Source organism: Dryas octopetala, chromosome 8, assembly GCF_963921425.1.
Source record: "Dryas octopetala chromosome 8, drDryOcto1.1, whole genome shotgun sequence".
Taxonomy (NCBI): domain Eukaryota; kingdom Viridiplantae; phylum Streptophyta; class Magnoliopsida; order Rosales; family Rosaceae; genus Dryas; species Dryas octopetala.
The window spans coordinates 13258113-13285209 of record NC_141373.1 but is presented as its reverse complement, the minus strand read 5'-3'; the positions used below and the strand labels follow the sequence as shown (position 1 = coordinate 13285209).

The 27097-nt window shown below is 36.4% G+C and overlaps 4 protein-coding genes across 9 annotated transcripts; 2 read left to right on the top strand and 2 right to left on the bottom strand.

The window, feature by feature from the left end:
* Nucleotides 1-57: 57 nt before the first annotated feature.
* On the bottom strand, nt 58-5356 carry LOC147277389 (5'-3' exonuclease family protein). Of its 6 annotated transcripts, none has more exons than XM_086254522.1 (6): nt 4984-5356; nt 3436-3588; nt 1901-2135; nt 1012-1234; nt 703-852; nt 58-621 (listed from the first exon to the last, which is right to left on the bottom strand). In XM_086254522.1, exons 1-5 carry the CDS (start codon nt 5317-5319, stop codon nt 711-713), a joined length of 1089 nt encoding a protein of 362 aa, XP_086110648.1. In that variant the 5' UTR covers nt 5320-5356; the 3' UTR covers nt 58-621; nt 703-710. The 6 variants fall into 6 exon arrangements, with proteins under 6 accessions (XP_086110648.1, XP_086110647.1, XP_086110646.1 ...); XM_086254521.1 differs by having other exon boundaries at nt 58-572; XM_086254520.1 differs by having other exon boundaries at nt 58-552.
* A 2591-nt stretch (nt 5357-7947) lies between these two features.
* On the top strand, nt 7948-12056 carry EMB3003 (2-oxoacid dehydrogenases acyltransferase family protein). The gene is made up of 6 exons (XM_086253158.1): nt 7948-9064; nt 9497-9688; nt 9810-9897; nt 11321-11391; nt 11570-11653; nt 11741-12056. Exons 1-6 carry the CDS (start codon nt 8207-8209, stop codon nt 11843-11845), a joined length of 1398 nt encoding a protein of 465 aa, XP_086109284.1. The 5' UTR covers nt 7948-8206; the 3' UTR covers nt 11846-12056.
* A 185-nt stretch (nt 12057-12241) lies between these two features.
* Nucleotides 12242-15925, bottom strand: LOC147277387 (leucine-rich repeat transmembrane protein kinase family protein). Its single transcript, XM_086253157.1, has 2 exons — nt 13075-15925; nt 12242-12873 (listed from the first exon to the last, which is right to left on the bottom strand). The coding sequence occupies exons 1-2, from the start codon at nt 15626-15628 to the stop codon at nt 12566-12568; spliced, it is 2862 nt and encodes a 953-aa protein (XP_086109283.1). The 5' UTR covers nt 15629-15925; the 3' UTR covers nt 12242-12565.
* Nucleotides 15926-25222: 9297 nt separating this feature from the next.
* On the top strand, nt 25223-25720 carry LOC147277386 (uncharacterized). Its single transcript, XM_086255629.1, has one exon. It carries the CDS (start codon nt 25223-25225, stop codon nt 25718-25720), a length of 498 nt encoding a protein of 165 aa, XP_086111755.1.
* The last annotated feature ends 1377 nt before the right edge of the window (nt 25721-27097 follow it).

The window sequence follows — 27097 nt, the reverse complement described above, 5'->3', positions numbered from 1 at the left end:
AAATAATTACACCAAAACAAAAACCTAAAAAACTCAATAAAGCCAAAGAACAAAACCAGAAAAAATTAGAAATCATGTATTAACAGAGCCAGAAGCTTGATTGCTTATACACCACAGAATTTATATTCTTGTTATAATTTCTAGAATATAATCAAGTATTTGTTTCATTGGCAAAGTTTTACAAGAAAGCTTTACAAATTACAAGGATTTGATGAAAATTAAAAAACATGTCAAGTATGACATGTACGGGGTGGCAATTTTTGCCATGTGGTCTCCAAGTATGACATCATGCCAAGACTCCTCTTTGCTCCATTAGCATCCTGCACTACTCAACTGCATTTGTTACTGCAATATTGGCACTTGTCTATGGCTTCTGATCCACATGACTTTGGAATTAAGCTTCCTGTTCAACTTGGCGATGAAGAGAAAGCTGAATTCTTTAGCTTCATACCAGCTCATCTGAAAGTGTCATCACAGGCAGGAGAAGAGACAGCAAGTAGTTTGTATTGGCCATTTGGGGAACTACTTGTTTTGCTCACAAGAGGGAGCTATCTGTGTGGACAACGCAGCATCTGTTATCAAGATGATGTATTTGATGTTTATCACAGGTAACCCTACTTGCTGCATTGAGGATCATCTCAAGTATGGAGATAATGTTGGGAATGTAACTAGTTATTCATATAGAAAGCTATAAGGAATTACCTATCAACCTAGCCATTTGAAATAGATCCATTTTGATGACTGAACTTCTGGCTTTCTTCCAAGAATTTAAAGAAGTTAGACAAAGTTGTTGAATCGTTGCTTGTGTCTCTCTTAACCAACCATTCCTCTTTAAGTTGAACATCGACATCCCTACAGAAAAGTGACCCACAATATCAAGAACTAAGGACCGCTATAAGGCAAGGCAATAAGATGACTCTGGATAGAGGTATAATCCCTGGAAAATGTTTGAAAAAATAAATAAATTAACACAGGCATGCACGCGCATGTGTACAGTTGCACATGCATTACCTCCTAAGGGCAAGAATCTTGTAGTTCCTTCGTAGGTAATCAGCATGCTTTGTAAGAGCATCTTGAGCATACTGTCTGCCCACAGTTCTTACTGCAGCTGTGTTTAGTAAATTTTCCAATGAACCATGCTTTTTCAAGAGCTTTAGGGCAGTCTTCTGACCAAACCCAGGAGCCAGCTGTTGGATCCCAGGAACACCATCTGCCTGATCACCCACAATGCACCCTAGACATTAAGTGAATAGAAATACAAAACATGTTATGGAAATCATATCAAATAAAGAGGAATTTGCTTGGTTCATCAGACCAAAATGCAGCCTAGTAAATCCACGTCAGAAGCTAGACAACTGTCGTCAAAGAAACTGATAAATAAAAAAGAAATAAAAACTGTCTCTGAAAGAACTCCAACTTATTTTTGCTACCCCAAAACTGTGAACCATATGGGAGGTTATTCTTATCTCAATAGATTATGTGTGCTATAAGTGCATATATGACTCAGATGCTCTCTAAAATATTTCTGCATAATTACTGTCCAAATTGTCATCCTTTTAGTACAATTAACTAACAATCTCAGTGCTGTCTCCATGACATCCCAGGACTTAATGATAGTATTTTCAATTAAGCCATAAACACTATACAAATCATGAAGTCTTACATAACAGGCACAGTCACATCAAATAGCATATATGAAGAAACTTTCAAAGAGAAGATGCACCAACATCATATGTACTGATAACTGACTTTGGAAACGATACTAGTTGACATAAATGCTTTGGAAATGATACTGAATAACATTTATCATCAAAATGCTCATATATGTCAAATAAAAGACATGTAGCACTAACATAATTGATTGTAATATGAACATCACCACATTACATGTCATACTTACTAAGGCTCAAATCACAGCATGGATCACAATTATACTGAGCTATGTAGTGCTTAAGGGTGTAAAAGGACCAGCGCTCTAAATCTTCCAGGGGCATAACAATTTGGACATCTTCTGAAAGCAATTGCTTAAAATCTTTATCAGGAGAGGCAATTACCACTCGGTATCCTGTTTGTAGAACTTGCCCCACAAGTGTAGCTATAACATCATCAGCTTCATGGCCTTCTATCTTTATAACCTGCATCACTTTAGGCCTTAAATTTTTATCATTTTACAGCCTTTTTTTGAGAGCAAATCAAATATGAGAGGACGTATTGAGAGATATCTGAAATGTCATGTCAAATTTATAGCAATTTTAGAATTGAGAGCGAATTGGTTACTAAAAATCTTTTCAAAGAACTAGATCCCTCCCATCCATAATCAGAAGCATAATTCATATAGGAAAGTATTCATTCCTTATTCCTTCATAAGAAATGCCAAATATGAAATACAGAAGCAGCAACATGAAGTTAACGAATAAGAAAGAAACAGGTATCCCATACTATCAAAGGTTAATTGATATTTCTACATTTTATTGCTTTTTTAGAGTTTCTACTCCTTTCGACCTCTTCTAGAAAAGAAAAATGAAAAAACTAGAGGGCTTCAACCTGAAGAGATTATGAAATAGTTGTCACAAACAAAAGATAATATTCTGAAAAAGACATAATTTATCAACACAAAATTTAGTACATATATGTAACCTTATACAGTGGACCATCTTATACTGCATATTCTCAAACTTGATAACTTCCAATATTTGATCAGTTCTCGGTGGCAGTGGCAGTTCGAGCAATAATGTAGTTCAATGGTGGTAGGTTGGTAGCCCTGGAGATAGTAATCCCACCCTCCCGTGGGATTCTCCTCCATATGGTGGATGTAGAAATCCGAAGCATTGCTCTATCATGTTCCAATTGCAGAGCCAACCACTAGATATGGATACACATTGTCTATTACTAGAAAACTTTTACGAGTGCTTTATGTATTTTCTTCCTGTCGAATTTTAGAAGTAATTAAAAAATAAAAGGTTTTATGAATATTCTAGAAGTTACAAATTTTATTGGGTATCCAGGTCCAGTTTGCAATCTATTCTTGGCGGGCATGGTAGATTTATAAACAAGACAAATAAGGCCACAGAGCAACCCCCTTTATGTGCTTCAACAGGAAGAGTAGACTTTGAGGGAGTGCACATTTTATGGTGAAATTAAAAGCTCAATTGTTGAGATGGCTATTTGAGTGGTCACATATGGTCACACACAATCCCTTCCATTCCTTTCCTATGTTAGAGTTTCTTGTTTCTTCTGTTATAAAGCTCATGGATACTGCTTGTGTACTAGGTGTAGTTTCGCCTTGGTGTTTTCTTAATAAATTATTACTTATCAAAAACAAGTTAGATTTGATGAATGCTTCTAGCTCTGTAATTAGATTTAGATACAACAGACTTGAGATAATATTATAACATATTAAAATGATAAATTTACCACAATAGAGGGTTAACTCACTGGCACATTGCATTCTCTAAAAACATTTGTGATGACTCCGTAGGACCTTCCAACATGACCCCTTGAAAAATGTCTTAAGAATTTCCACCTATGTGCTTTATATGAAGGTAATAACTGTCTCCGGTACTCACTTCCTCTTTCCCCATCAACAACCTGCAAAGGTATATTTTTAGAAATAAGAAATCCAAATATATTACCAGTTCTAAGCAATCATCATGTTACAGCATAAATTGTGATTTCATCCATTGCAAAAGGACAACGGACAATAATTTCTAAAGCTACCTTCCCAATTAAAAACATGATTATGGGAGAAGTCTTGTTTAAGAAGCCAAGAATGGCCAAAAGAAGAAAATAAAAAGTACTCTTTCTAATTTACTTGAGTCAAAACGAACTGAACTTGAAACTTACAATATTCTGTATCCCTGAATCTAAATTCCAGGGAAATGAATAAATCAGTGAAATGTAGACATATGGACACCTTGTCCAAGTTCATATACCATAGATAGCAAGGATACTAGAATGTTTTAGTAGCTGCATTACAGATACGTCCATTGGGATTTACCCTAGCACACAGCCTACATCTTTTATCTTGAAGGGGAAGAGGTGCCATTAGGCCCAAAGACAGCTGGCATGAATGTTAATAAAAGCTTGTCATGATCACAATATCCATATGACTGATAACAGGTTTTAAAGGTCTCAAATAATTATATCAATGTCACGTGCAGCGCAAAATCAAGATTACCAAGGCAATTAAGGTAAAGAAGCCGATGTTTATGAAGCAAGTGCCTAAGGCTATGCTGTTTTTAATCAGGATTTAAATGTAGTGCTGATTGGGGCCATCATGAAATAATAAGAAAATCTTTTTTGGGAGTCTTGGGACCAATGTTTAAATTAAAAACTTTTCCTATAACAATCACAAAATATGACCCATGTGCTATTGAAGCATCTAAAGATTTTTGGCCGTTTTAGACTTCCTTGCATCAAAATCATGATGAAAATAATTTTTATCTCAACCAATTACTGAAGGAACCTTTGAGTTCTTCTTAGAAGGTTGATATGGCTTTTATAGTGCTGTAAGCAACATGAAATTCATCATCATAATATAAATACTCCAACACAACAGAAATGTAAGTTTTTGCAGAAATGTATAGATGTACACATATACAATTACTATCCAGAATTATATATATTCTTTTTCTTACAAAAAAAAAAAAAGCAACCATTTTTTGTTCTGGAGGAGTGGAATCGAACTTGGACCTCTTCCAACAAGGTCCCAAATAAAGTAAAAAGAAATACCATATACCAATAGCTAGTTGGTAATTACTTGACTTATAATAACAGCTAAACACTTAAACGGACGGCAAATCATACTCTAAAAAGAAACAGCAATAAAAATATAAAGAGAAATTGCAACAAACAATTGAAGCATTTCATGAACTGGACTGAGATGTAACTAGTTAATCATTTCATTATCGAGAAAAAAAAAAGGGGGGGAAAACCAATGAAGCATTTCATCGAACACATGGTGCAGTGATGAAGAGGGCTTACAGCGATAACAGGGTCGGAGAGGCTAACTTGCTGGAAAAATAAGGACACCCAATGAGCAAACGAATGCAAGCTGGGTTTGCTTCCAGCATAACAGAGAGGATTGACGTCTAAAAAGAAGACCCTTTTCTTGCTTGTCTTCTTTGGCATTGGCAACACTTGCCCATCAACCCCCGTTTGTAATTTATTATACCCAGAAGCTGAAGAAGAAGAGCATGCAACAACTGCAGAAACCTTCCATGGTTTTGTTGCCACTATTTTTCGAGAGACGGGAAGACACGGGCTTGCAGAAATAAAGGGCTTGATATGAATGCAGGTAGGAGCTGCAACTTCTACCATTTGCAATGATTTTGATGTTACGACTTTACAAGCCGGATATTTATCGAGAAAAAAGAAATAGAAAGAAAGAAAAACGGCTTTTTTGTTGTGTTCTTTATTAATAAGGTCATCCACAGTTCCACACTAGTTGAGTGAGTATGTTAGTGGCATAAAAAGTAATTTTGTGATCTAAATAGTGCTAAGAGTGATAGTTATAAAAATTATACCGGTTTAATTTTAAAAAATCTTTAATATAATATTAATATTAAATATATTTAGATTTATAATTTAATCACCAAAATTATAAATTCTATATTTTTTCTCTACCAATGATCATTTAAGTTGTTTGATATTTTTAATGTTTGAAATGCATAAAAATGGTAAATACAACACAATTTATTTTATTTCATGATATGAACGACGAAAAACATATAAAGGAAATCACACTGACAAACGACAAAAAACTAGCTGTTACAATTTTTTTAGTATTTTTTTCAAAAAATTTTTATAAAATTTTTTTATGGATTTTTTACTTTTTAGAGCGTTCAAATGACGTCACGTCACCAGCGCACACATCAACTGGTGCAATTTAAAAAAATTAAAAAGCCAACGATCAACATATTTGGACGGCTGGTGTCCTTCATGCGTGCCTAAGGGAGTGGCAGGCCGGTGCTGTTAGACTGGGCCCCATCTTGTCGGCCACTACCCAGTTTTTTGCTCTTACTTTTTCTCCCATGTGGGTGGGCCCCACCACCCATTACCTTCAGCTCAAATAGCCCTCACCCAGACCCATGCATTACTCTCATTTATCACTCTTAAATGGGCTTATTATTAATTTTTCGGCACACTATAAGAGTGAGTAAACTCATACAACACTCTCACTCTCACTTTCGCCACTGCTAATGGCCTTAGCCACAACATACAATCTTTTTTAGTCATAAACTCAAACTTTTAATCTATTTATTGTCCATCATTTATCCCTCACCACCCTTTTGGCAACCTTCCAGGCAAACACTGGCCTATTTCCTACCAGGGAAAAATTTTCAAATAGGACATCTACTTTGGGGTCAATCTTAGTTTAGGACATCAGTTTTGGGTTTGTCTTAGTGTAAGACACATATTTAGAGTTTGTGTTAGTTTGAGACAATCCGTCAACTCCGTTAACTTTTCTTTCCAAAAAGGGATAATTTGGTCATTTTATATTTTTAAAACAAATAAAAAAACTAAAAAGTTACTACTAAAAAACTAAAAAGATTAAAATTGAAAAAAAAAAAAACAAAAGAATTAAACTTTCTCTCTTTCTCTCTCTCTCTCTCTCTCTCTCGGGGTTGGGTGGGGGGGCTTGTGAAGGGGCGGGGCAGGCTGGGTTGGGGTGAAGGGGGGTGGTCGGGGAAGGGCTAGGCTGGGTTGGGGAGAGAGAGGCAGGGGTGGTTCTGGGTGGGGAAGAAGAAAGCGGGCAGGGGGGGCTGGTGTTGGGTGGGGGTGCGACGGGGGCTGGGGGTGGGGAGTGTGACAGGGCAGGGGCTGTGGGGAGGGGGCGAACCGGGTTGAGTTGGGGAGAGAGAGGTAGGGGTGGTTCTAGGTGGGGAAGAAGAAAGCAGGCGGGGGGGGGGGGGGGCTGGTGCTGGGTGGGGGGGTGCGACGGGGGCTGGGGCTGGGGGGAAGGGGTGCGATGGGGGCTAGGGGTGGAGGGTGTGATGGGGCGGGGGCTGGAGGGAGGGGGCGAATCAGGTTGGGGCTGGGTTGAATAGGGTGCGACAGGTGGTTGGGCAGGCTGGGGGCGGAAAGAGGAGAGATGGAAAGAGAGAGAGAGAGAGAGAGAGAGAGAGAGAGAGAGAGAGAGAGAGAATGGGAAGCTTGGGGTCGAGTCGGCAGGTGCGGCCTCCGCTGACGGGTAAGCTGCCGTCGACAATAGAACGTAGGTTGCGCGGCGTGGGTTAGGTTAATGCAATTTCAGATCTGCTGCATCACTTTTTTTTTTTTTTTCTTTTTTTGCTTTTTTTGTTCTTAGTTTTAATATATTTTAAATTAATTTTTAGTTTTAAACTTTTTAATGATTTTTTTTCTTAAAAAAAAAAGTGTTTTGATTTTTTTAGGTAGTAACCTTTGTTTTTTAGTTTTTTAGTTTTTTAGTTTTTTTTCTTTTTTCTTTAATTTTTATTTGTTTTTAAAATATAAAATAATCAAATTATTTCTTTTTTGACAGAAAAGTTAACGGAGTTAATGGATTGTCCCAAACTAACACAAACCCTAAATATGTGTCCTATACTAAGACAAACCCAAACTGGTGGACCTAAATTAAAATTGACCCTAAAGTAGGTGTCCTGTTTGAAAATTTATCCCTTTCTACCAACATGACAACCACAATTTTTGGACCAACCCACAATCATAATTTATTTCATTGGTAATTGTAGTTTTTCAATGTTGTATTATGATTTAAAGAATAAGTTTTAGTGTTTAGTTTCTGGGTCCTAGAACTTGAGCTCTCAAGTCTAAATCTTTAAATTACATACAGTGATAATTGTAACTGTGGACAATCACAACTATGAATGTGTGGGGGAAGAAAATGACAGCTAGGATCTAAGATTTAGTGCCAATAGAGTGTCTTTTAGGTTTATTGTAGTAGGTTTTACTCTTTGGAACATTGACGTAATTAAGTATTATTGACAAGTGCAATTTAAAGTTTACAGGAACGAAGCACATCATCACATACACCGGTAAGGTAGTTGGAACCTCCGCCCTGGTTTCGATGAGTTCGAGAAAAACACCCGAATATGAAAAATCCCAAATGACCCAAACATCAAACAAAACCTTCCCATAAAAGCCCACTCACCCTCTCAGCCCTTCCTTCTCTGCACAACAACAACACTCGCCCACTCTCTCTCTCTCTCTCTCGCTGACTGCTCAAATGGCTCACCTTCTCAACACCTCCTTCATCCCCAGCTCTCAAACCCTCCGCCGGAACCCTACTTCTTCCACGCCCGCCCTCATTTCCGGTCGCCGCAGCAGGGCCCGAGTGCAGGTCAAGATCCGGGAGATCTTCATGCCGGCGCTGAGCTCCACCATGACGGAGGGTAAGATCGTGTCCTGGGTCAAGTCCGAGGGCGACAAGCTCTCCAAGGGCGAGAGCGTCGTCGTCGTCGAGTCCGACAAGGCCGACATGGACGTCGAGACCTTCTACGACGGTTACTTGGCCACAATTATGGTCGAGGAAGGCGGCGTCGCCGCCGTAGGCTCGGCTATTGCGCTCTTGGCCGAGACCGAGGAGGAGATCGCGGAGGCCAAGGCCAAGGGCCAGGCCAATTCTTCATCAGCAGCAGCACCAGCGTCTCCGGAGCCACAAATTGTGGAGAATGTGGGTCCGGCGGTGGTGCCTAAGGCGGCGGCAGCTACGGTGGCGGCTGCGGTGTCTTCGACGCACCCGGCATCAGAGGGAGGGAAGAGAATCGTGGCATCGCCTTATGCGAAGAAGCTCGCAAAGGATTTGAATGTGGAGTTGGGGGCAGTGGTGGGAACTGGGCCAATGGGGAGGATTGTGGCTAAGGATGTTGAGGCTTTTGCTGCTCAGGTGGCGGTGGCGGCTACCGGACCCAGTGTTGGGAAGGCGGCGGCAGCGGCGGGCCCGGGAATTGAGTTGGGGACGGTGGTGCCTTTTACTACAATGCAGGGTGCTGTGAGTAGGAACATGATTGAGAGTCTCTCAGTGCCCACTTTCAGAGTGGGATACACCATCACCACTAATGCACTCGATGCTCTCTACAAAAAGGTAAAAATTGCGTTTTGGTAGAATATACTACATTACTATTTACTACTGGAAAGCTTTAACATTTAGCAATAAAGATGCTGAATTCTTATTGGGTTTTAGGACGTATAAAACTCAAATTCATTGTTCATTCTATTTTCATTTACATACTGCTTGAGAAAGCATTTATGCTCTGCACTGAGAAGATGGTTCTGAGGTAATTTGGATTCCAAAATTTTGGGCTGTTTATCATGAGATTTAATGTTTTGCTTGATTAAAATTCAGTCTCAACTACAGAAGTTGACCTTTTCTTGAAAAGGTTAAGCGATTAGGTAGCATTTTGTTTAAAGAATGCTGCTCAGTATTTGAGAGTTCTGAATCAGGATTGTAGATTGATAAGTTAAGTTTGCCGTGTTATTCTGTTAGTGATTTGTGCATATTATAATTTATTTCTAGATCAAGTCAAAGGGAGTTACCATGACAGCATTGCTTGCAAAGGCGACAGCACTAGCATTGGTTCAACATCCTGTAGTCAATTCTGGCTGTAGAGATGGTAATAGCTTTACATATAATAGCAGTATTAACATTGCAGTCGCTGTGGCAATCGATGGTGGGTTGATTACACCAGTGCTTCAGGATGCGGACAAGGTTTGTGCCCTTACTTTTGCCTTGACTTATAGTAGTGGTTTCTTTTGTTTGGTAAGGGGGTTGGTGGTTCTTCCGGATGCAAGAAATTTTTAATGGGTGTCTCTTTTGATGTACGTGTTAGGTTGACATATACTCACTGTCAAGAAAGTGGAAGGAATTAGTTGATAAGGCCAGGGCCAAGCAGCTGCAGCCTCATGAATACAATACAGGTACTGTTATTACTTGCCTAAGTACTTAGTGAACCTTGCAATGTTAAGCAGAGAACACAAGTCTTTTTTACTTGCAGTGTCCACAACACAGTCATGATGTGTTTTACCAGATATTGTGTATTATGTGATACTTAACAATGGAAGATCTTTACATGTGAAGTTTATAAACTTGTATAAGATATTTATTTCAAAATTCATGATAATTTCTATCAAATTTAATAACTGTTTTTTGATTATGTGGGAAGATAGTTTACTTGTCTCCGTAATGGAATTGGAACCATGTTGGAACGGAGTGAGTTCACTTGGAATGAGGAGAAATTTATGTGCAATGACATTGGCTTCAATTTTCTTTTTTTGTTTTGTGGTATCCTTACTGCATGGTCCAACAAGGATTAAGAAAACTATACTTCCTTATGCATTAAACAACAGCACTTCTGGAATGATCTCCGAACTTTTCAGTTTGTATGACATTATTCGTTTTCCCTTCAAAACTTCTAATGATTTAGCTAAACTATAATATGGAACTACTGAATTTTATACTTCTTCTTGCTTTGAAATTGATTATCAGACCTAAATACTGAGTAAACCACTGTTCATCATCCATGATGCAGTCATGCTTCTGTTTAGTCCAAGAAACTGTCCCCAAACAAGTTGGTGGCCTTTGCTCAGAATCTCATATCCTCCATAACTTGTATATGAGGTTGTCACTTAGGTTCCTTGGGTTCTCAAATTATCCCTGGTTCTGTGTGTAAAGTAGTAAAGTACTTTACAAATAGAAAATGCCAGTTTGGTAGGTGGGTTGGATTCTCACTTCAACTCGATCATTGCTCTTTGAGGTCACACCCAACTCTTGTTTCGATCATTGTTCATCATTGTCCTTTTCAATTCAGAGCATCATTAGAGCCAGAATGTACATTATAGCAACAGTGTCTACAAATTTTCATCATGATGCAGTTAAATTCTGTTCTTTCTGTCACCTTTTGACTAGGTGGCTGCATCCGAAGTGTCTGACACTTAATTTTTAGTGCCGTGTCCCATTGTAGCCTATTTGGCTTTGTGTTACAGCCAAAGTCAATAGGTCTTTGGTTCATTGGCATAGTGGCCTGAAGCAAAAGACCCTTAATTTTTTAGTGTGCCTTATTTTTAGGCCCATAGAGAACCCTACAATGGTGGACTGTCTGAGTACCTTATCTCTCTTGTTTTGTACAATTCAAGTTTCTGCCATTCTTCTTCCTCATTTTACTTCAAATTTTGATGAATAACCTTCAAATTTTATTATATTACTTGTATGACTACTTTTCTGTGATGCACTTGTATCATTTTTCCTACTTGTTTTATTGACATGTAAAAGTCATGACCGCTCTTTCGTAGATGGACTACCCATACTTTCTATTTGTGATTTTTCTTAATGATGTTTTGATAGGTACCTTCACTCTTTCTAATCTTGGGATGTTTGGAGTTGATCGGTTTGATGCCATTCTGCCACCTGGAACTGTAAGCGTTTCTACTCGCATTTTATGGTCCCATATCATATTCTTTTTTAGGGCAGAAATCCCCTCACGCATTGCGTTCTCCCTGTTTTCCTCTAGCTTATTTGTCTTAGAGAGTGAGGATGCCTGTGGTGTGTTAGTGGTTATTAATCTTTGTGCCTTTCTGGTTTCAATTTCCACAGGGAGCAATTATGGCTGTTGGAGCATCTCAGCCCACTGTTGTGGGTACAAAGGATGGCCGGATTGGTTTGAAGAACCAAATGCAGGTGAGAAATTTGAAAGTTGTACTTATTTGGTATATGCATTAAAGCAAAACATAATTTCTAATTCTTGGAACACGCATTTATATACAGGTAAATGTTACAGCTGATCATCGTATTATTTATGGTGCTGATCTTTCTGCATTCTTGCAAACCTTGGCAAAGATTATTGAGGACCCCAAAGATCTTACATTCTAGTCTCAACATGTTTTGTTACCAAATGGCACCCTCTTGGCTTTCCCAATGTCTTGTATTTTTCCTATGTGTTACCATTGGTCTTGTTTCTATGATTCTCAATCATATAGCTTGTTGGGAGGCTTGTTCAATTTTATAAAGATAGAAGAATTTTGAAGATAAATGCTCACTGAGTTTTAGATTTAGTTTTAGTTTGTCCGAAGGTTCTGTCATAAATTCTGGCTGGCTGTTGTTTTTTCTATCAATTTTTTTTCTTAGTTGGCTATAGCATGAAACTGGTTGTTGAGGTTGTAGCAGTATGTAATGGATAGATTGAATGAAATTTGTAACTTACAGTATTTAACATCCATGACGAAATTGTTGCCAGTGAAATATATTTTTATAAATTCTGCAATACTGTTCTTACAACTCTGCTGGTACCAGCAATGCATTGTTTTGATTAAAGCCAGTCAACCTTGGAAGTGGAGGAAATGCTGTTACGACAGGAACCTGGCTTTTGGTTGTCTTGTTGCCGTGGTGAAGCTGAAAATTATTTGAGTACAGTAAAGAAATTTACTATATTTTACATACATTTTACTTCTTATTTTTGCCAATATCTACTATGAAAAGATAAGCTTTTCAGGGCACCACACACTCTAGTATTTTGTAGGGACTGACCAAAACTCATGTTTCATCTTTTGAGTGGAACTGCTATTTAATAGTCTTTGTTCTGCCCTCTTACTTTTATCTTGCATTGAGGAGCATCCTAAGCACACTCTTCATTTTTGGCCTTGCTTCTGGTGATACACTAACACAACCAAGAGCAACTTTCAGTACTGCAAGCATCTGGCTTTTGACAGCAATTGAAGTTCTGCTGATACTGAAATCAAGAATGCAATCCCATTTATCTTGCTGCACTGAGTTACTTAATACCCACTTGGCCAACTCTGTTCCCTCACTCACTGCGGGCTTTCCTGTCAGAAGTTCCAGCAGAATGACCCCAAAGCTGTAGATATTTGCGGCCATTGTTACCCTCATAGTGTAAGCATACTCTGCAACCACAAAACAGAGACAAGATTTAGACAAGACAGAAACTCATTTAATGGTGAAATTCGAATTACTAATTATGGGAAGTACTCTTTAAATCCAGAAAGTTATTGAGCAAAAGGGCAAGAATGAATTTAACTAGGGGTAAATAGGCACTATAATGAGAAGTCTTTGTTACTGCAAGATGAAGTCACAGAGTTCCTGACCTGGAGGGATGTAGCCAACAGATCCAGCAACAGTAGAAAGGCTTCCAGTGCTCTTTGAGGGATCAATCACCTTACAAAGCTCAGCATCTCCAATCAGAGGCTCCTTGAGGGACTTAAGCAAAATGCTTCGGCTTGACAGGTCAAGGAGGAGTATTGGACCCGAGGTGCACCCATGAAGGAAAGCAAGACCCTGAGCTACTCCAATTGCAATACTGTATCTACTTGCCCAATCCATGTCAGTACTCGAGCTACCATGAAGAACATCAAAAAGGGTGCCTTTTGGAGCAAATTCATAGAACAGATAAGCATTGTCAACAGTCAAAACATAGGCCAAAGGAGTCATGACATTGGAATTGCTTAGTTTCCCAAAGACCTCAAGATCATTTGCGAATCTATCATGGCTGCCAAATTGGAATATCTTGTCACTCCAGTTAAGCTTCTTGACAAAGTAGCTTGATCCAGATGGCATGATCGCCTTGTAATAAGTTGAAAACCTAGTCTTCAGCACAATGTTTGACAGGTCAGCAACTGCTTCAATGGCTTTAGTGAAATCGATATTTAATCTGTGAATTCCATTTGCAGTTAAGAGATTGCCTTGGAGGACCTCAGGAAGGGGAAGATCTTCCCTTGATTGTAGTTGTTCATCATTTACCCTGTAATTGTGCCGTGATAGTGATATAGCAAGGATGGCGATCGCTCCTACAACAAAAACAGCAGCAACAACTGCAAGAACGATTGTCACAGCATTTGATTTTCCCTTCTTTTCCAATTTGGTTGGTGTTGTAGTAGCGTTAATCAAACCCTTATTTCCAGTGGTGTTAACCATAACCCAAGAATTAAACTTTGGAATAACTCCAGCGAGCTGATTGTTAAAAAGCAACAGTTGTGTCAAGGATCCCATTTCAGTAAAAAATGTAGGTATCTCACCTGAGAATTTGTTATTTGAGAGATCCAAGATTTCTAATCCAACAAGCCTGGAAAGAGTACTTGGAATGGATCCTTTGAAGAGGTTGCTGCTGAGATTCAGAGCAATCTGCAATGTTGTCGGCATCCTTGGAATATCACCACTTAATCGATTTCCACCAAGTTGGAGTTCCAACAGAGAACTCATCTGGTAAATAGTGTTGGGTATGGAACCACTGAGATTGTTGCCTTGTAAATTCAAGTTAATAAGTTTCTGCAGGCTCGAAACCGAAGGTGGTATTGAACCATTCAGAGAATTCCCGCTGATATTCAGAATTGACAGGCTCTGTAGTTGAGTAATTTGACTTGGGATTTCTCCAGCTAGATTGTTAAATTGAAGTTTCAAAACTTGAAGATGACTAAGGTTACCCAACTCCGCTGGCAAAGCCCCAGTCAGGTGATTCTGAGCCAAATTCAACAGCGCCAAATTCTGGCAAGAACCCAATCCAGGAGGAATCAATCCAGTCAAGTTATTGTTTTCCAGCTCCAAGTATGTCATGTTTTGGAGTGTTGCAGAAGGTACCATTCCATGAAGTAGATTGCTTCCCAATCTCAATCTCACCAATCCTGGCGATATATCAGCGGGTATGGATCCCTGTAACGTATTACTAGACAAATCCACAGTCTGCAATTTTGATGGCGACAAAAGGTCCGAGGGAATTGACCCACTTAAGCTATTGAAACTTAGGTCCAAATTTTTCAGATATTTTGTAATTCCACCAGGAATTGGACCTCGGAACTTGTTCAAATTTGCTGCAAATCGCACAAGGCTTGTGATATTGGAAAGGCTTTGTGGGATTTCCCCAGTTAAAATATTGTCAGACAGAATCAAAACCTCCAACTTGGAGAGCTCTCCAATTCTATCAGGAACAGACCCAGAAAGCTTGTTTCCGCTAAGATCAATCAGAGTCAAATTGTGATAATCCACAATTTCAACAGGGATTGTACCTTGAAATTGATTCATAGAAAGTTCAAGCTTCTCCAAAAATTTGGATTTTCCAAGGTTAGTAGGAACAGACCCATTAAAACGGTTGATGCTAAGGTTCAAGCTTTTGAGCCCAACCAATCCATCTAACTCTAAATTAATGGTTCCACTAAAATTATTACGAGACAAGTCCAAGAACTCCAACCCAGAAAAACCAACAAAGGTAGGCAAAGAACCCTCCAAATTGTTAAAACTGAAATTTAGTAGCTTTAACCCATCTATCTTCCCACAACCAGTGATAAACCCAGATGGGATTGAGCTCAGATGGTTCTTTGACACATCAAGAGTCTGCAAAGACTCAATCTGGCAAACAGTGGGCAGAAAATCTGAGGAAGATAGAGAAACCCCAGATAGAGAAATTTGATTGACAGATGAATTTGTGGGGTGGTTGCAGATGACTCCTTCCCATAAACATGGGTTTGGCTCCTTTTTGATATCCCATGGAACATTACTACTGTTTAGACTGTTGGAGAGATTGATCATGGTGGTTTTTTGGTTTGAGGATAGTTGAGACAACACCATAGGATAGCAAAACAATAAGAAGAAGAAGAAGAAGACATAGAAGAAACAGAAGAAAAGAGAGCTGCTTTGCCCATACCTGGTCATTTTTGCTGGCTGTGGTGGCAAAGATAAGAGATTGTCTTGCACTTCCCGTTTTCAATTATAAAAATGAAGGCATGTGAGAGATTAGAGGGACTAATGCATATTTGTAGATATATATATATATGTGGTTTCAGACTTTCAGTTTTCAGGTGGGTAGGAGACCCAAGAAAGAAGGTGGTCAGACAGAGAGCATAGATAGGAAGAGAGAAGAAGAGGCTTATAATATTAAGGGTTTTGAGAGAGAGAGAGAGAGAGATGTCTGTGTTTTGTACTTTTGTGTGGGGTTTTGGGGAATGGGAATTTGTGGGAAAGAGAAGAAAAATGTTGGGCGTGTAGTTTGGGAGTGTTGTGTTGGGTGTGGAGTTGACTGGGACTAGTGCAGGAAGACTGTGACCGAAGACTAAACAAGAGTGGTCTGAGTCTTCTGACGTCTGAATTGGGGTTTGTAGGAAAACTCCTTCTGAGTTCTCCTTTCTTTTTCTTCATTGGGTGTTGGGAGTGGAGCCCATGATTGACTAAAAGGACCATCTTGTTCAAAAACGCGTAGCTGGGAAAGACTTGAAAATTGACTAATTGAGAGCCCAGACTGTGTGCAATTTCCATTAAAATCGTTTGGTTTGTGGAAAACTTGATTCCCTTTAAACCGAGAGTTTAACTCTCGAATTCCTGCTGCATCATTATGATTTAGGCTAAATTTTTGTTTGCGATATCCACAAAAATCGTTTGGTTGTGAAAAACTTGATTCCCTTTAAACCGAGAGTTTAACTCTCGAATTCCTCTGCATCATTATGATTTAAGCTAAATTTTTGTTTTTGGCCCATGTAATTTAGGCCAAGTTTTACTTTAATCTTTGCATTTTCAATTATGTCAATTTTGTCCTATAATTTTTTAATTGTTTCAATTCGAGAATATACCCTTAATTTCTTCAATTTTTTTGACGAAAATACAAAGGCAACTCATGAGCAAGAGTATTTTAAATTTTTTGGTGGTTTAACTTCATTATTACTATTTAAAATTCATTGAATCGTGCACATCGCATGTTATTTTCATCGAATAAATTGACGAAACAAAAGGTTTTTCATTGAGTTGCAATAATCAATAAACTATATATAGTGATGAAATTGACAAAATTAAAACTACAAAAACTGTAGTGGAACTTAACCCAAATTATAGGAAAGTACAAAATTCTGCCTTATAATTAATCTAGGGTGATTCACAGGCTAGTCCAATTTTCTCTTTTCTCTTACACTCATACCTTAATGCTTTTTTATTTTTGACTGAGGTCCAAAAATATTGTTCAGATGTTTTTAATTTCAAAAATATCTAATATTATCCTAAAATTAATGATATTTAAATCTTAATATTATCCTAGTTTAATATTATCATATTATAATATCTTAATATTATCATATTATCCTAAAATTAATTGTGGGATTTAAATTATATAAATCTAATAAAAATGTATTAGCCCACAAAATAAAAAATAATCAAACAAGGAAAAAATTCTTTATGGATACATTTCAATTGTATCAATCGATCAATGGTTTCTCGGCGTTTATGTTATAGTTTAACTCTGGGATTTTAGGCGCATTTTATATCCTAGGAGGAGATGAGGTGAGAAGATTGAGATTTACCCTTAAAACTTGGGAAAGGAACCAACATGACCGAGCAATTAGCAGCGAAAACCGAGCATTCGAATCATGTGTGCACCTAATCGAGAATATATATATATGCATTGGTACAATTGAAATGTACCAATATATATATATATATATATATACCTAGGTATTGGTACAATTGAAATATACTTATATATAGTTTTTTTCTTACTTGTTTGATTATTTTCGATTTTGTGGGTTAATGCAATTTTTTTTATATTTGTATAATTTAAACGGATATTTTTTTTATATTTTAAATTATAAAACATAAAAACTAGATAATCTTGAATATTTTAATTAAAAAATGTAAAATTAAAAATGTCCTAACGGATATTATCTTTCGTAATTTTAAAAATTAATTGATATTAATTATTTTAATTTTAAGAGATAATATTAGTCAAAAAATTTAAAAAGTCCATTTTTTGGACTTTAGCCTTAAAAATGGATTTAAGTACAAATCTAAATTTTTATATGATTTTAGTCTAAATAACATTCTAAAATTGGGTCTATTTCTAATTAACTGTATGATCTTTCATTTATGACATAATATAAATAGATGAATGATGAATCATGCATAAAGTCCTTAACTGGTGGGCTCTCTGGCTTTTTGCCACGACCCAACATTTTTTTTGTCTGGGACCTGACTCACCAATGAATGAGGCTAAGGCCCATCCATTGGACCTAGACTCAATCAACATATTTAGGGCGAACTTGACCTAGGACTAAAATCAACGTATTTTGGACTTAATTTGGTTTTTCAATTTTATTTATAACTTCGTCATTTACTTCTTCTTCTTTTTTTTCTAATTATTAAATTGGTATATCGTCTTCCTTACTCTTCTTATAAGGCTTATTGTTTAGATGGGAAGTTGGGAACCTATAAGACCCAACTCTCTACTTAAGCATGTATTTTTGTTTAGGGAGAGAGATTAGAGATAAATGGAGGGAGTTGCTGGCTGGTAAGGGAGGTGGGGGGTTGGTCTTGAAACAATTCATTGTTTTGATATTTTTCAAATCCAATATCAATATACTGTTTTATAGTTACCTATATTCACTAGTATACCTTAACCCCAAATTTAATTTACGGACCAACTAGTGGGGAGGGTGGGAGAGAGGGAGGAGAGAGTGGTGGATGCGTCGGAGAGGGGAGGGGGTTTGGGTGTTTTTCTGTTTTTTTTTTTTTTTTTTTAAATTGAATTTTTACTTATGTTTTAGCAATTTCAAAATATTAAATTTTTAAATGAGTTTTGAGATAAAAACACAAATTGTGATCTCCAAAATGGCATCAAAGAAAAGGTTGCATGGTGCCAACTTGGCACCACGTTTGCAATTAAAATGTAAAAAAAAAAAAAAAAAAAGGTAGAAAATAATGAATATAATGAATTGGCTAGAACACCATCTAAGGTGGTTGTAGCATTATGTGTCGATCATTATTTGTCAACAATTTGTCGACGACAATCCAATTTCAAATTTGAACAACAAGTCGAAATTTCAGATCTAGAACATCAAACCCAAATTAAAATTTCATATCTGCAACAACAAATTTAAGTCAAAATTTCATATCTGAAACAACAAAATCATGTCGGAATTTTATGAAACAACAAATCCAGGCCCGCACCGAGCGAATTTCAGGTAGGAAGAAAAGACTTCATTTTTTTTTATTTTCCTGATTGGATTCTTTTTGGGTTACCATTTTGATATCAAAATTCATTTTTTGGGTGCCAATTTATGGAATTTTGGTGGGTCCATTGGAGATGAGAAATGGTATGTGGGTTTGGGTATGATTTGTGAAGATTGAAGGTTTGTTTTCTTTTGGGCTTAGAGAGAGAAACATAGATCGAGAAAGAGAGGAAGAAGGAGAGGGAGAGAGTAGGGGTCGTCGGTGAGAAGATGTTGCCGGAACCAGAAGACCCGTCGGTGAGGGTGGAGATGAGGGTTACTGGTGAGTGCGGGCTTGTTTTCATCGAAATGAAATGGGAAGGGAGGGGAGGGTAGTTTTGTCCGATTTGGAGTCAAAGAGTCCAAAAGGAAAAAGGCGGGAGGGGAGGGTTAAAAAAGAAATTTTGGTATTAAAATAGGTTATTTAATGTAATTTCCCATGAGATACCCCACTATATTTCGTAATTCTTTCGGCAAAATTTCGGCGAATTTGGCGAAATTTTGAGTTTTATTTACTGGGTTTAGGGGAAGAGGGGCGGGGAGAGGCTGGGTTTGGGGGGAGAGGGGCTGGGTTTAGGGGGAGAGGGGCGGGGAAGGGCTGGATGAGGGGGGTGTGTCAGGGATGGGCTGGGTTGGGGGGGAGAGAGGCGGGGGGGAAGGGCTGGTGCTGGGTGGGAAGATGATGGGTGTGAGAGAGAAAACTATGGAGGAAGAGGACGAGAGAGAGTCACGGGCGAAGAGGAAAAATGAAGGAAAGAAAAAAAAAAAACCTTACCTTACAGTAAGGTCTGGGCAATGAAAAGAGGAAAGATTGAAGGAGAGAATAAAACTTTGATTGTTATATTATATATGAATAGGGTACAGTTCTGAGCCTCTCACAATAGGCTAAAGTGATAAGATTGCCACAGTAATTGTTGACTTGTTGTAAATTTATATAACAAAATAATTTGGCTTTTGATTAACCAACGAACATCCTGTTTCTTGGAAGTTGGAACCAACAACATTAAGAAGATTACGTTTTGGATCTTAAAAGGAAAAGCAAGGAAAGAAAAAAAAAAGGAAGGAATTAAAAAAAAAAAAAAGGAAGAAAAGAGAAGAAAAAAAAAAAGGCTTTAGAGTTGATTTGAGTTTGGGGCCTTTGGATAATTGGAAAGAAAAAGAAGGATTTGGGGTTTCGTTTGGCTCTTTTAGGATTTAGTTTAGTTGTTTTGTAAACCCAAAATCTTAATATATTTCTATATAAAAAATAATTAAAAACACCCTAAAGGGCCTAAATCCTAATATCTTATACATCTTATATCATATGGTTTATATCATAAAAAATATTGAGTATATAGGGTTTAATATTAGGGTTAGTGTATATATTATAGAGTATAAAAAAGATACTAATTTTATTTATTCATTATACTAATTTTATTTAACAGTATTTGTCTCTAGCGCGCATTATATTTATCTTATATCACATGAAACCTATTATATAATTTGGTTTCTTCAATGTTTTTTATCAATATAATATATAATATGTTAAATAAACATATGGTCAAGTTTCAGTCAAAATTTCCATATTTTAATAGCAATTTCTATCGTTTTTGTCTAATTTTGTCGAAATCGAAATTTTCGTAAAAATTTTCATCGAAATTTCTATCGAAAATTTCTTCAAAACCGAAATTTTACTTCTTGGATAAAGTATTAGACAGGTCAAAGGTTGTAGAGTTAAGTCAACAAATAAAGGAGATAAAATGCAAAACCGATCATACTGTAGTTTTGAAGGTGTTAATGTAATTAGGCCACAATTTAATTATTTGTCTTTATACAATTTCTTTCCGCTAAGAAAAAAAAAAAAAATTGGCTTAATAGGTTGGGCCCCAGCTTAGCTTAATGGCCCAATAAGGTCGAGCTACTACAATTAGGCCTAACTCTCCACCTAACGAGGTTGTCTTTAAGTGCAATCGTCTATGTTTGTGTTGGATAATAACATTCCAAAAAAACAAAAACAAAACTTGAGTCTGTAATGGTCTAATCAAGTCGATAAGGCTTAGTGATTCTTTACGGGGTTTGATGAAGAGTATCAAGAATTTCCAAATCTTCTAGGTGTTTGCTTTGGCAAAAAATTCTCTCTTTAAATTGAAGATTTTCGGCAAGAAAGAAAGAAATTAGAGATGATTATTTTTAGGGTTTTTTTTTTTTTTTTAAAGTCCAAAACGAAAACAGTGATCGAACGACTCACCTACAAAAGCACGGTGACTAACCGATCCACTTTAATGATCTGAGCGCTCGACCCCATCATTGAACACTCAGTACAACTCACCGAGTGTTCGGCATGGTCATCAGTGCTCGGCAAAATGTCATTTTGCACTCTAAAATTATCATTGTCAGACAGTGACAATCACTGTTACAGTGTAACAGTAGCTATTTAAATTGCTAAAATACCCTATAAATTGCCACTGTGTGATAGTGGTATTTTTCCCACTTTTTTTTTTTTAAATAAACCCACCGAGCATTCAGTGTCAAAAACACGGAACAGAACATAACGTGAGTTTTATTTATACAAAGTGGACATATTCATCATTTCAATTTTTTAGATGAGTTTTTTTATCATTAAGGCTTGTAAAATAAACTTTAGAGTAATTGTGAATATATTTTACAACCAATTGGAAAAACTATTCGATACAATATAGTCAGACATCAAATCCCCAATGTACAAGTTGATCATCGACTAACAATTCTAACTGGTCAATGCTAAATTGTGGGTCTCACCAGAGCTGCATAACTTTTTAAAATGCAGCGGGCCCCAAAGATGATACATGTCAACATATGATGAGCCACATTAATCTGCTTAAATTAATGACAAAAGAAATAAGAGGCTTTTTTTTTTTAATAAGTCCAAAACAGAAAAGCTCATGATCAGCCGGTCTACATGCAATAATACAATGATAGGCCGGTCCACTTTAATGAGTCAAGCGTTTGACACCTTCACCGAGCACTCGGTACCATCCACCGAGCGGAGAAATTATTTTGTATAACTGATACATTGACACTTGGTATAACCAGTCTATGTGTTATACTATGAGTGGATATTATTAATATTATACCTTATTAATATAAACACATCGTCCAATAATACCCTTACACGTTGGATTGGTTATACCACGTGGCAGTATATCGGTTATACCCTATAATTTTTTCATCGAGCGCTCGGTAATTGTCACTGTACGACAGTAACTATTTGAATTGTATAACACGGGTCCCATGTTATACTATTACTAATTGCCATTGTGCGATAATAACTATTTGAATTCCATAGTGACAATGGCAATTTGCCAAGTTTAAAAAAAAAAAAAAAAACTTATTGAGCGCTCGGCACCAAAAACACGGAAGCAAATATAACGTGACCTTTATTCGTACAAAGTTGACATATTTATTATTGCAATTTTTTAGGTGAGTTTTTTTATCATAAGGGTTGCAAAATGGACTTTAGAATAATTTACTTAAATATATTTGGTTTAATAGAATTTTTTATTAGACCTAAAAAATTGATATAGACCGATTCACATTTAGGTCATAAGTTGTCCATATTGTCGTTATTTCAAATATAAAATTCTTCAATTTGTATCATAATATGTTTATTAAACACACTCGGTGAGATTATAACTTATTTAATTTATTGAGCTCAAAAATGATGAAGCTTAAAGAGTTATTTTAGTGCATATACGTTTACGAGATCTTGTCACATAGCTCAGACATGAGCTTTACCCCTTCTTACCATAATACTCAGATGGTCAAGCCAACATGTACCCATCTTACACCCCTACTCGCAAGTAACCCAATTAACAAAGAGAAAGAAAAAAACATAAATAAAAAAACCAATAACAAAGTGAGATGATTTTAATTGACAAGTAATGCTACATGCACAATATTTTTTTATATGATGTGTGTAACACATTTCAAGGATGGAGCTAAACTTTTCAATTTGGGAGGGGAAGGAGGAATTTAAAACCAAACATAGGGGGGTCACCACTATCACATGCTATCTAGTATCTACCACATATTTGAGAGAGTTTAAAAAGTAGTGCGGGAGTTATAACCACTACAGTCTACACTCTACAGGCCTTGTTGGCTTGTTGTGTGTCCGCCTGCACTTCTCTAATACTGAGACTCATTTGTATAAGTATATTATAGATATGGTCTGTACAAATAAATTTTTCCCCATACAACAGCCTTTGTGTAATTTTGTTGTCCTTAGTTAAGTTTCTTTTGGTAATAATTGTCACTAAGAGTACTAAATTAGCAAAAAACAACAAAAACATTGTAAGTTTCACTCGTAAATTAATGTAAACGATTTATTTGTTTTTAAGTCACAATGAGTGGCTTAAACTAAATATATAATTTTTTTTTATGCTGTATGTAACTTTCACAGAATTACATTTTATTTTGTTATGCTGCAGTATGTAAAGAGTTATACTTTATTTTGTTATGATGCAGTATATAATTCTTGTAGAGTTATATTTTAAGTATTTAGAGTTTAGGTTGTATGACTTCATATTTAGGATTTTAGGACTTTAGCCCTAAATTCTAAAGACTATATCATAAACCCAAAAATCTCAAAAAAATTAAACTAAAATTTGGGTATGCTTGAGTTTGAATAGTATTAAATGCTGCGTACTTGATTTTTTTTTAATTGTGACTTAAAAATAAATAAATTAAAAGTTTGAGTTTATGACTAAAAAAAGATTGTATGTTGTGGGTACGTTATTAAATTCTATTATTAATGCTTTGACTATTTCATTCTAAAAAGGACTTCTATGAAATTAGACTTGTACAAGAGAATTGGCTTACGTGGTGGCGCGGTTAGTGATTTTAGAGGTATAGAACCTCCTAGATAATAAAGGCTATAATTGTAGTGCAATATTGCAAATCCCTTTCAGATCTCTAGAGTCAACACCAATATTGTTTGGAAATTATGAGAACAAGGAGGTGTTTGCTCCTATCAATCCGGCGGTAGATGAGATGTCATTTTTACAAATTGAACAAAAGGGTTCATTCTTATTAGTCTTAATAAATGATACAGGCATGTATACATGTCCATTATTTATTTGGTTTATAAGTCTAGCAAGAAACTAAAATTTTCCAACATAAATTAAAATGGAAGTGACTAATTACATTGTGGCATTATTCACTAAATTTATTCACCGAGTCATGTGTGTATATATACATATAATTAGTATTTTACGTTATATAAATTAACAAGATTCAAATTGGCTTAATTAAATTGAAACAAATGAGACTCTCTCATTAGTTACTTTGATATACATTATTGGCCCATTTCTTAATAACTTAAACTTTATGTATAACATGGTATTAGCACTTTAGTTAATTTTAAGATGGGTAACAATCCTCACCCCGGCCCTCACTTATCATTTGCAATTAATGTTAACAAGCAAGGTGAGTGACAAAAAACCTTTTATTAGGTTATAGTATTCTTCTCCATTTTGGAGGAATTTATAGTAGAGATAAAATGTTTAACTAGGAAAATAATCTATACTTAATCACATCATTTAAGGCTAATTAATCTTAATAAAATAATTAAAGAATAATCAACTAATTCCATAATCATGGATGAATTATGGATTTATAGTCAACATTTCCAATAGTGAGACTACTCATATATACTGTTATTTTTTTGCCTTACTATTATATTGTCCACAAGTTTTTGCCTCATATGAGGTAAGACGTTAGCTAGATTGATATACATTATTTGTCCATTTTTAGCTGAAGTAGGGATTCACTAATTACTGCTAAATCATTGGGTGAGCGAAATTAATGAGTAGGTAATTATCCTAGCAGTACCAAACAACCAACTAGGTAAATTATATATATATATATATATATGTATAGGTAAATAATTCCTGCAAAGGAATCATCGATGTGGCAAAATTTATGCAATACGTTGATTTGGTAGTTTAGCCCCCTATGAGTCCCACTTTTTTTTTTTTTTCTTTGTTTTTCCCTCTCTCTATATAGGCCATTAGATCCACCTTGAAAATACAGCCATATGGACCCAAAACCTTGATCCCAATCATCCCAACACACTTGAAATATTATACAAGAAATGTGTAACCTGCAGAAGCAGGTGAACTAAAACTTTAGGAACAACCAGTGTCAACCACCACCAAACCTCTAAACCTCTCCAACTCCAACCCAAACAAAGTGAACAACTCCAGTATATGATCATCACCACCAATTAATATTGTACTAATATTTCATTTTCCAATATCAGTTCATGGGCACAGAATTAGATTTCAGCTTCCCCACACACAACCTCCCAAGCAGTAGCATTGATTCACCTCCTTTGTGGCGCTCATCTCCTGCAGCCGCCTCCACAGATGATAAATGTTCTCGCCATCATGAACAAGAAGAGATAGTGGAAGATCATCCTCCTCAAAGGGAAAGCTTTTCATTCATGGAGGACTGTGGTGGGGACAAAATGGGGATATTGGAGAAAGAAGAGAGCTGTAGTGATATTCATGAAGATGAGGAGATGATCAAGATGGACATGCTTTGGGAGGATCTCAATGATGAAAAATTGTCAAGAAGTAGTAGTTCAACCTCAGGAGATGAAGATCAGATGCTGCAATTGGGTTGTGTTCAGGCTTTGAAGTTGTCCAAAACTAATAAGAAGCCAGGTGGGGTGGTGGTGATTATCAAGGTCTTGAAAAGGCTCTTCTTCCTCCATAGCTCTCGTCACAAACTCAAGAAACCTGCAGAATCAGCATGGTGAACAAATGCTCTAACTGTACTCTTTTTTTGTTTTTTTTTTCCTTGGTTTAAAAACGTGCAATCATACTTTCATAATTTTCTTTCTACAATTTACTTTAACTTGCAATTATACCCAAGTTTTTTTTTTTTCTTTCGTATGCCTTTAAAAATTCCCAACCACCAACCCACCATAAACATAGATTTGGAAGGTTTTCGTTTAGAAGATTTGGAAATTTGAAAGCTAGCCATATCATTATTCAACCCATTTCATTGACAGAGTTAGAAATTTGAACTTGATTGCAGTCTAATATGAAGTATAGAGGTACAATTTTGCGCTTTTAACCCATATGAATGAAATTGGGAATCTCAACAAACTATAAGAATTAAATGTGTAATTTAGACTTTTTTAATATATTTTATGGGGTCATACTCATATCGTAGTAGTGCATATGCTTAATATAGATAATTGACCATAGTTTGCTTAATAAAATGAAGTCTCAGGAACGTCACTCATGCAGACCAATTACCAAGCACCAACTCGATCATGATTGGCTTCTCTCAATATTTTGGTGTATTTATATAAACTCTACTGATAAGCCTCGTAGGTGTAATTTTTATTTTCTAAATTTATAAACTCGTCATTCATCTATCTATACTATAACACGTAGATTATATAAAAGCATTCTCATTCAATCCTTAGCTTAAAAAAAAAAAAAAAATCACTTAAGAAAGATGATTGCTTCTCTCATCCAAGGTATTAAATATCTCCATTCGCGAATTAACTAATTAGTTGACAAATTCGTCAGTTGCCATTTCGTATCATCTAATGAATCCAACAGGAAGGGGAGAAACTACCTCCGGCCCAACGGCAAGGCAGCAGGCCGACACCCATAAATAAGGGGGCTATGGTTTGTGTAATTTTTTTGGTCTAAAGGTTTGGGTAATTTTGTATACCCCTAAAATATAGTTTGGACAACCAAACAGTCACAACATCCATAAATTAGCAATTAATCTAGTTATAGGTTTCAAATTTAAATTCTTTAAGTGGTGAGAGTGGGTGGAGATAATGAATTAAGATTAGAATAGAACCATAGTCCGATTCCCTTCAATGTAACAAAAAAAAAAAAGGTTTGGATCCCTAAAAAAAAAAAAATAATAATAAATTGGATACAAGTGCCAAATCACTAATAAATTTGGTTAGAAGGACATTGAGATACTAACTTAGCTTAAAGGACAATTCATGCACGTAAAGCGCATCATTGAGCGTAAATTAGGTTGTCGAGCGCTTTGTAAGTGCATCTGTATATTTGAGGTGTATCTGTATTTTTTTTGTTGCATTTGCTCTGCAAGTGCATCTTATATTGAAGTGCAACTGCATTTTATAAGCTACCCCTACATT